General features: G+C 38.0%; 2 protein-coding genes across 2 annotated transcripts in view; both read left to right on the top strand.

The window, feature by feature from the left end:
• Positions 1-7: 7 nt before the first annotated feature.
• On the top strand, positions 8-6853 carry LOC144663827 (G2/mitotic-specific cyclin-B3-like). Its single transcript, XM_078524888.1, has 9 exons — positions 8-200; positions 317-448; positions 566-840; positions 1470-1544; positions 1759-1822; positions 2896-3006; positions 3705-3935; positions 4408-4563; positions 5451-6853. The coding sequence occupies exons 1-9, from the start codon at positions 147-149 to the stop codon at positions 5787-5789; spliced, it is 1437 nt and encodes a 478-aa protein (XP_078381014.1). The 5' UTR covers positions 8-146; the 3' UTR covers positions 5790-6853.
• A 2574-nt stretch (positions 6854-9427) lies between these two features.
• The window catches only part of LOC144662378 (uncharacterized), a 2404-nt gene continuing 1983 nt past the window's right edge, over positions 9428-9848 (top strand). The window contains exon 1 of the mRNA XM_078523173.1: positions 9428-9518. Coding sequence (XP_078379299.1) covers positions 9430-9518 — 89 coding nt within the window. The 5' untranslated portion in view covers positions 9428-9429. The remainder of the gene's footprint in view (positions 9519-9848) is intronic.

Here is a 9848-nt window from a genome sequence, read left to right as displayed (position 1 = left end):
GGTTTAAACCCGCAAAATCCAAATCGTTTTCACAAAGAAGCAGCAGTCACTGAAAGAGCTACAGGATAATTCTTGATCGAAAAACAGAAATTTAGCAACTATTTTAGACTCTATTGAACGGAATTTACGTATTTTTAAGCTTTAAAATGGTCAAGACACGCTCCAGACCTTCAACTTCGGTATTTTTTAAGAAATCCAAGGTCAGAGTTGCGAGGCAGACACTCGAACACGTTTTGTTTTCTCGAGGAAGTTTGGTCATTTCGTCGGCGTTCTACAAGCTTTCGTTCACATTAATCTTTTGATTTCTTTCAAACAGGATAGCGGTGCAGACGAAAATGGACTTCCCGTACAAATAACTAAAGCCGTCGAGCAAGGGAAGCGTTCAGCCGAAGGCTCTCCCGAAAATGTCCCCTCGCGAAAGAGGGCCGCTTTCGGCGACATCACAAACGTAAGCCTAAGTGTTGGTGAAAATGTCTTACTTTTTAGGAGTACAAACTTGAAGACATCCTACAATATCTTCACTTTATCTTCTTCAATCTAATTTGTCCGTTTTCTTTCGCTTTAGGCGACTTTCAATCAGCAAGGCGGAGACAAGGGGCTAAAGAAGAAACAGGCAAAGACTGGCGTCATTCGAAAGGAGGCACAACAATGCAAAGCAAAAACTTCCACTAAAGCGAAACCGAAACAGAGAAAAAATAAAGACAAAGAATCATCCGTTAAACAGCCGTCAGTTTCTGAAGTTCAATCTAAAGCATTGTCTCCATCTGGTGAAATTTCAAGTTCACAAGATTCAGTGGAAGAATCAACGTGTTCCCAAGACTCCTTACAAATATCTGCAAGGTGGGTATACTACACATGTGTGCGTTTTTTAAAATAGATTTAAATTCTTATTACGTCAACTAGACGTTTTGCATGAGACCATGTATAATTATGTAACATGGTGGGTTAAACAATGTCGAAAAAGGCTTGGGTATAAAGTATGAGAAAATTAAAATAATCTTGAAGAGTTGCAGCTAGAATAAAAGTCACAATCGTTCTAATTCATTCACATAACAGGGACTGGGAGGGGGGGGGGCATTCCATTTTTTTATCCGCACTCCCCTAAGGATGGCGGTTTTTGCAGAGGGTGGTTTGGTTTTTTTTTCTCAACAGAAGAACCCCTGAGACCTTTTTTAAAGGTGCTGACAAAATATCAACCCTTCGGATTTCATTTTTCAAAGGTTGCCGACAAAAACAATTATGGTTCAAATTCTTGCCATTCTTAGTGGGTGTTGATAAAAATGGAACATCAGGGGGGAGGGGTCTAAACTGACAAGGAGGTGCTAAGGATTTTTTGGAGGTTTTAAATTTTGCCCATCACTTTTTAATCCTGAGTACCACCCTGGGGGTATTGGAAATTTCATACAGACATATGTAATTGTTACAGATAACTATAACTACTGGCTTGACTGTTAAAATGTCCCTTATAGCACGTCAGGGGATGATCTTGATGTAACAAAACCAGACAGTGATTCTGCAATATCAAGCTTAGCAGATCCATCAAGGTAAGCTCAAAATTTATTCTCTTGCATTAACACCAAATAAACAGTCTTGAACAGTACACAGTCCCTTGTGCACCCTTTTTGGTTGAAATCAGAAATCTATCACTACATTAAAAGATGCTTCCATTTAGTTTTTGATGGTATTGAAATATTTCTTGAAAGTATTACATGTGATGTCAACCTGAACAAAAACTAACTGTAGATCATTACTTTTTAGTTTTAATTCAGATGCCGATAATAACAACAATGATGAGTCAAAGCAGGAACAAGAGAAGGAAAATGTAAGCCTTGGTATTTGTATGTTTTATGAGTGGCTTGGGAATAAGATAATTTGAGAAATGGTTGTGATTATTCTTGTCACCATAGCTAGCGCTTTTCATTTCTCTTAGCTGGCAGGGCCTTGACACAAGAAACAAAGGGCTCTGTGAACACAGGATAATTAAGATTCTAGGACTTCCGTTTTTCATGTATGCAGTTGTGATGTTTTTATATTCTGTGTGAAAGAGTTGTGGCATTTTTGACTTCTGTTCAAGATTTCTTTGTTTCAAACACCGGAGCCCTTCATTTCTCATGCCAAGGCCCCACTGGCAAAGAAAAGTGAAATGAGCTGTGGGGACCAGTGACCAGTCCTGACATAAAATAGCTGTTAAAATATGCATTACATACTCTTTGTCATGAATCAATTACTTTGTTTATATTTGAGCTGCTGTATCGGTTCTCAGGTGTCAAATTAAATATTGATGAGCTACAATAACATGCAATCTTAGGCACCGTTTACACGGACACGGTTTCATTTGTAACCGCATCGAAAGCGATGCGGTTACGCCTTTCGTTTACACGGCACCGATCGAGACCACTACTGTAACCGGGTCGTTTTGAAAACGCTGTCAAAAGTGGAGCATTTTCAAAACGATACGGTTTCGTTGTCGTGTAAACGGTCAAAAACGGCGAAACCGCATCGATTTGAAAACGGCCATGTATTTTGGCACGAACTGGCTGGCTTACGAAGGGTAAACATGGTGAAACAAGCATAGAGAGCAGCGCTTGCTTATACAATCACATTCGAAAAAAGTCGGAAAATCGTTAAATAGGCCCCGTGTAAACACTTCGAAACCGTGTCGTTTTCGATGCGGTTTCGAGGTCATGAAACCGTGTCGATTGATAACCGTGTCCGTGTAAACGTAGCCTAAGGCCAGGTTCACACTACACTGCAGTAACATGATGACAAAACAGTAAGGTCACACTAAGTATTGGCATGAAACCTTGCATGTACTTGGCATGTACAGCCCAAAAAATTAGATTGAACAGAAAGAGAAATCAAGATAACAGTCTATTATTTAAAATTATTTTTCAGAAAGAAAAATCAGTTGATGAAGGAGTGATTGACATTGATGCTGACACTTCAGATCCTGTCACTGTGTCTGAATATGCGAATGAGATCTTTGTCAATATGAAGAGAAGAGAGGTAAGAATGCTTCCAAGTTCTTGTTTCTTTTCTTGTCACCTCTACCTCATTATTGGTCATTTTAATTTCGTCCAAAATAAACTTACACAGAAATCATGATTGGATTATGTTTTTTCTATCTGAAGGTTATATCATTAACATAAAAAAAAATTACGTACTAGAAAAAAGGAATATACAAATTCCTGAGCAGGCAGGTTTCATTCCTGTGGGAGGGGGGAGGGACATACATGTGTTATGGACATACCGGTATTTTCGGTTTATGGACAGTGTAGATTATTTTAAATTGGAAAGTAAAAGTCCGCTTATTTTGAATAATATATTGAAAATCGTACTCGCCAAACCGGGCGAGTGATCTGTGATTTGTACTCGCCCGACAGTTTTCACCCACTCGCCTGGGCGAGCGGGCGAGCGCTAATTTCCAACCCTGTGACAATTGCATTTTTTTATTGCCATCAATCATAATTATGGCGACAGCCAATGAACCTTGAAAAACTGAAACAAACAATTGAAATTTAAAACCCTCTTGCACCCAGGGTGACCCAGACATGACCTTTTGACCTACGGTAGTTGAAGTGAATTTCTGTTTTCTGAGAGGTCCGCTAAGAGTTTGCATACGTGTACATGAACCACTGAAAACTGCAATTTTTTATAGTTTAATTTGATGCTAATTAAAACTTTGTTCATTTAAATTTCAACAGAAACTATTCCCACTAACTAATTACATGGAAAAACAACAAGACATCACTCCTCAAATGCGAGCCATATTAGTGGACTGGTTGGTAGAGGTTCAAGAGTGTTTTGAATTGTACCATGAGACACTTTATCTTGGTGTGAAACTTCTCGATCATTTCCTTGAGAGGAACACAATCAAACGAGATGAACTGCAGCTTGTTGGTGCTACAACTCTTCTCATCTCTTCAAAAATTGAGGTAAATAAATATTATTTATTACTTATTAAAAAATGCTTAATCAGGCTTTTAGTTTTAGGTGAAGTAAAAAAAAAAACAACAACTAAAGTTCCTCGCCCCCACCTGATTCATTCTTTTGGGGGCTGCCTCTCTTTTTTTATTATTATTGATTGAAAAAGTTGGAATGAACAAAAACCAAAATGCTGTCTTAGTTACTGCTCTTGCTGGCTACTTTTAGGCAGGCTAAATCACAAAATGAAGCATTTATTAAATTCTGAATCCTATTGACGTTTTTAATGCACCAGCTTACCTATATCATATGACACATCACATTGTTTTAAAACATGTATCAAAATCCAAGTTTGATGTGTAATTATTTAATATTTGACAGAAGAACTCTAACTTATCCCTGCAGGAGGGTAATAATTTGTAAAGAAAGCATTTAATTGAAAATAATAAAAACATTAATTTTATTTAATAACTAACTTTTAAGGAGCGGCATCCACCCTGCATGGACGACTTCATCTACATTTGTGATGATGCATACCAACAACAGCAATTTACTGCAATGGAGAGCAGAATCATTCGCGGCCTAGGATTTGACATCAACATACCGATTCCGTACAGATTCCTGAGAAGATATGCAAAGGTGAGGACATGTTGTCTTCTGATACTGTACATGCTAAATCACAGTGCTCCATTCGTGATGCAGTTTTAAACAATAATAATTGTAATTTTAAGATTCATTTTTAGAAATTAGTAAAGGAATGTTCTCATTGTAAGATTAAAACTAGTATAATCATTACAGTCAACTCTTGTTATACACTGTACACTAAAGCAGACACACGTGCTATGTCGGCAACAGTTAGAGCCTGTAATAATGGAGTAATTTCCAGCCAAACGGTGAATCCTCTTGAGCTTTCGCAGGAGATCTGGATTTTGTCCGTAATTGCTGGGTGTTTGCAAGGCGTGAGTTGACTGTATACAGTCAACTCTTGCCTTGCTGACACCTTGTTATTTTGGACAGGAGTTGAAGTCCTGGCGAATAAGAATTACCGGTACTGAAAATATCTCTCGCTACCAGGGACTTACTTTATTACAGACACCAAATGATGGTCCCGAAGATGTCTGTTATAGAGAGAGTTGAGTGTACACGCTTTCAGTAATCATAAGTCGTGAACCATGTGATACATAGTAGAACTACATGTAATTTGTATGACTGTATCAATCTCTCTATTTTAGCACAGAAGGATAACAAAGTTTATACCCTGGAATTATTCCAGCCCAAAATGATGACTGCTGTTTTAATCTAAAAAAATACTACTATATGTCTTAAAATTGGGTTGTTCCCCATTTTTTAACATATTGAAAAAGAAACTGAACTAAATTAGTTCAAATAAAAGTTGTATCTAGATTGAACCAAAAAAAATTGAGATTTGGCTGAGGCTATTTTTTCTGCACAAACCTGATGCAACGAATACATGTACTTTATGACTCATGATTGTATTCTAACCATCATCATAATCATTTTTCCAGGCTGCATTCGCAAGCATTGAAACACTTACACTGGCCCGCTTCCTTCTGGAATCTTCACTTCTTGAAAGTCGTTTTATCACAAACCCAGCGTCATTCATGGCAGCTTCGTGTCTCCGCCTTGCCATGATGATGAACAATTGTGGGGAATGGACTCCCACTCTAGTACATTACACAGGCTACACCAGCGATGAGCTGCGCGATTGCGTGCTAGAGCTTAATTCCATGAATTGTGCTCCGCCAAACAAGAACTTAATGACCGTGAGAAACAAGTACTCGCATAAAGTGTTTCATGAGGTCGCTAAGATACCAGGACTGGACACATTGACCATTCGAATATAAACATTGTTAGTTTTGTAAATTTGTGCATATATAAGGTTTTACTAACATTGTATATAGAAGTTCTTATAATATCTTTATTCTAATTGTAGGCAAAGTTAAGAAAAAGTTAAAGGTTTTATTAATTAAAAAAGTGCTCTTTAGAATTATAATCATTATTTTAGTTGTACGCATGCAGATAGACAGTGACACTAGAAACTGGATTAAATATATAACTGTTTTAAAGAAGAATTCAGAATTTTTTTTTCATTTTTTTTATGTTAGTCACTGTTTTTCGTATTGGTTTAATTTTATAGCTTTTTGTTTTAAGCCACACTTTAAAATGGGAAACTCAAAAACAACGAATTATTATATTGGTTCTAGATGAGTAATCTCGGGATAGTTACATGGTGGGCACAAAGTGACCCAAAAACTCTTTCCTTCATTCATCTTTTTCATTATAAATGGCAGGAAATTCAAACTTCAATAAGCGATAACTTTTGATTAGTTTGGCATATTTCAGAGATTTTCTCAGTTTCAGGATCTTTGTGACAAGTTTGTTCAAAAACTGTCATAAAATGTTCTATATAAAATAATTAGAAAAATTGGCGCCAACTTTGTGACGTCATACGATTTTTCAGAATGACTAGTTCTATATTTTGTGCAGAATTTCAGGTAGCCGGCATCAAAAACGAAAAAGGTGAATGAATTTGAGCGTTTTGGGGGCCACTTTGTGCCCACCGTGTTTATTTGCAAGTTTAATGTACCTTTATAGAAATTGCTCATTTTTTCAGTGCCGTTTTAACCCATGAATAATTAACAGACAAAAAGTTTTCCTACCCTACATAAAAGTTTGAAGTCTTTCATGCTTACTTCAAAAGAAGGAAATGCATCACGCTATTTTTTCCTGCAACAGGAAATCAAAGTGTGTGGAAAAGGTTGAAATGCACTTGTAATGCTCATTTAGCATGAATAGGGATTTTTAATGTAAACTCTAATGAACTGTACTCTATCTATATTTTGTAAATATATAAAAACAAATCTGTAAACATTGTCATTCAAAAATCTGAGTAAACCACAGTTATGAACTAGCGACTAATAATGAATGCAGCTGAATTTCTCAGGACAAGTAGGACAGTTTATTTTGCTTTTGTTTGTTTTTGTTTGGTCTTGCCTGTGTTGAAATTGGTGCAAAGTATGTGCGAAAGATATCAAAATTTGCAGTTTGTTACCCTCAAGTAAAGCCCGGGCCAAACGAGGATAAGAGTTGATGAGAGTTAAACCCTCACACTCGTTTGGCCTGAAATTCTCACGCACTCTCATCTACTCTCGTGCGCTCTCATCGACTTTGAACAACATACTTAAATTTTTTATGAGAGTCGATGAGAATTTTCTCTCGTTCGGCCCGAGTCGAAGATGATCGATGAGAGTTGACTCATCCTCGTTTGGCCCGGGCTTAAGCCAAATTAGTGCAACTTGTACTTCAACTTCGCTTCGTGCATGGTTCGCTTGGCGTTGTGGGCGTGATGCGGACGGTAAACCTAACCTTCAACCTCCGCGCACCCTGTTTTCTCGCCTTTATGGTCTTGACGGCTTGCAGAAAAGCTAGTGCAACAGACTTGTACCCAGTTGTTACTCGTTTTTTCGAGGTTTTTGCTTGTTTACAAGCTAAAATGGTAGAATAGGGGTTAGTGGACAAGATCTAGAAACCACATATTTGTAAACTCTCAAGGGACTTTTTTAATTTCTCAAGGGACAGTTTTAATTTCTCAAGGGATTACTTTCCGCTGTGGGTGATCACTTGCCATCTCGTGGAAAAAACGTGACTTGTCACATTTACAAACGTTATATAACAATTTTAAAAGTGACATGTCAGCTTTCTTATCTCGACGCACGTGTGTCTGAAAGGCAATCTATAAAAAGCGTCGCACAAACAATGGATTGCGTAACTAAAACACAAATAAATAATCACTAGCACTTACATCGTTTAAAAATTACAAACGTCAAAAATAAACCATACCGAAAAACTCGCTCTTTTCAAAGATATTATTGAAGTTAAAACAAATGTAAGAGATGGGGGCTTCTTTTAGCTAAGGAGCGGTTAATTATTTGTGACGTTGTCGATGTTTCCTTTCCCTTGCAAAGATGAGAGAGAGTGGTAAGTAGGGAGGGCATGATCTCAGGTTAGTAGAGACAAAAATCAAAATAGAACGTGTCTGGTTTCAATTGCTCGTTCTTGAGAACGGCGTTAGCGACTGCTTGCCAATTTTTCGAGGCGATATTCTGCGCGAGAAGGATATTCTCACTTACATCTGGTGTTCGAACATTTGTTTTTCCACTGGGCCACAAGATCCTACTCTGGGACTGTGAACTGCATCTTCGGAACTTGGCCGTTGGCTGTCAGAAGAAACGTTCTGTAATTTTTAGCTCGCGGGCGAATGACCTTTATTTGTTTTCCTTAGTTTAAATTTGATTTCCGGCGTGCGGTTTAAATGCTTTTGTTTAAATGTGACAATTGACAAGCTAAGCAATCTGCGGGGTGTTCGTGGGCGGCATTTGCGATTCTCAGAGATGCGTGCAGGCTTTCCCCTCCATTTTTGCCCCGCCGGCCGACCGCTCTCCAGAAAGCCTGTTCGCAGGCTAAGAAATACCCGGCGCGGACGAGCCATTTTTGACAAAATTATATGGCTGCATTTTCTCCGCGAAGATAGGAAATTGTTAAACCAAACTACAAAGAAACTGTAATGATAAGTTCGAAGAACAATGCACAGGATAAACCTTCGACTCATACTTCATGCAAAAACGTCGATATCTCGAAGAGACTTTGATTAGTTATTTTTACTCGGTTAACTTGAACTCGGATAACTCGAATTCTCCGCTAACTGGAACTAAATTAGTTTCCCTTGATCAAAATTTACCCCGATAACTCGAATTCTGATTATTCCAACTCGCCAACGATGCACATTGCAATAACCTTTCAACTGTACTTGTGGTGTGATCGCAACTTGATTTAAATTAGTGCAACGAACAGATCACGTATTTGACAGACATTTCCCGATCTTATGGGTCATACATTCACAGTACGGTAATATCACAAGAATGCATAATCTCGTTACAGGTTCTTACGAGATAAGTTCAATTTGTACTGTACTGTATACTGAAGTGTTGAAAAATCAGTTAACTATCAATTATTAACATGGTAAATTTAATATTTAATCGACCCCGACAACTCGAAACCCCGCTAACTCGAACTGTTTTTCGCTTCCCTTCAGAGTTCGAGTTACCGGGGTTCTACTGTATGGTCTTGACGTGAAACCAATGTCAAAAGTGACATTAAAAGAAATGAATGATAGCGTTTTAGGAGAATTGCTGTTTTTCGCTTCCCTTCAGAGTTCGAGTTACCGTGGTTCTACTGTATGGTCTTGACGTGAAACCAATGTCAAAAGTGACATTAAAAGAAATGAATGATAACGTTTTAGGAGAATTGCTGTTTTTCGCTTCCCTTCAGAGTTCGAGTTACCGGGGTTCTACTGTATGGTCTTGACGTGAAACCACATTCTCAGAACTGACATTAAAATAAATGAATGGTAACGTTTTGGGAGAATTGCTGTTTTGAGCTTGGATTCGGGGGATAAATAGTAGTGTTTTTCATTTTCCAGAGTTTATGATCCAGACACGCGAAAAATTGTTCAGAAGAATCTTGGACACAGCGATTCAGTGCGATGCATTGTTCACATTCCCGAGAGAAATCAGGTATTGACCATTTCCACATCTCCCATAATACACCTTGTTTGCCCCCCAAAATTTTGCATAAGTATTGTTTTCAATTTCTCTTGGGACGACAGTATGTCCCAAGAGAAATTGAAAACAATACTTATGCAAAATTTTGGGGGACAAACAAGGTGTATTATGGGAGATGTGAAAGTGGCGAATTGGCAGTTTTTGTCTTTTTATGCAGGATATTTTTTGTTTGGATTGCTGGACAAAGGCTCATATCTTTATTCTGACTTGTAAGGACTGTGCTAAAATACAACATGGCAGCGAGGCAAAGTGCGCTCAGCCTAGTTCCCATGTCATGTTCCC

This window comes from Oculina patagonica, chromosome 8 (assembly GCF_052425735.1).
Source record: "Oculina patagonica isolate OP01 chromosome 8, crgOcupat, whole genome shotgun sequence".
Taxonomy (NCBI): domain Eukaryota; kingdom Metazoa; phylum Cnidaria; class Anthozoa; order Scleractinia; family Oculinidae; genus Oculina; species Oculina patagonica.
The sequence above is the reverse complement of the archived record's forward strand: the minus strand, read 5'-3'. Positions and strand labels throughout refer to the sequence as shown.

Excerpts from the sequence above, each read along its gene's own strand:
- LOC144663827 (XM_078524888.1), top strand. The coding sequence starts at position 147 with ATGGTCAAGACACGCTCCAGACCTTCAACTTCGGTATTTTTTAAGAAA. Across the intron at positions 201-316 it reads TATTTTTTAAGAAATCCAAG|GATAGCGGTGCAGACGAAAA; the intron begins GTCAGAGTTGCG and ends TCTTTCAAACAG. Across the intron at positions 3,936-4,407 it reads TCATCTCTTCAAAAATTGAG|GAGCGGCATCCACCCTGCAT; the intron begins GTAAATAAATAT and ends CTAACTTTTAAG.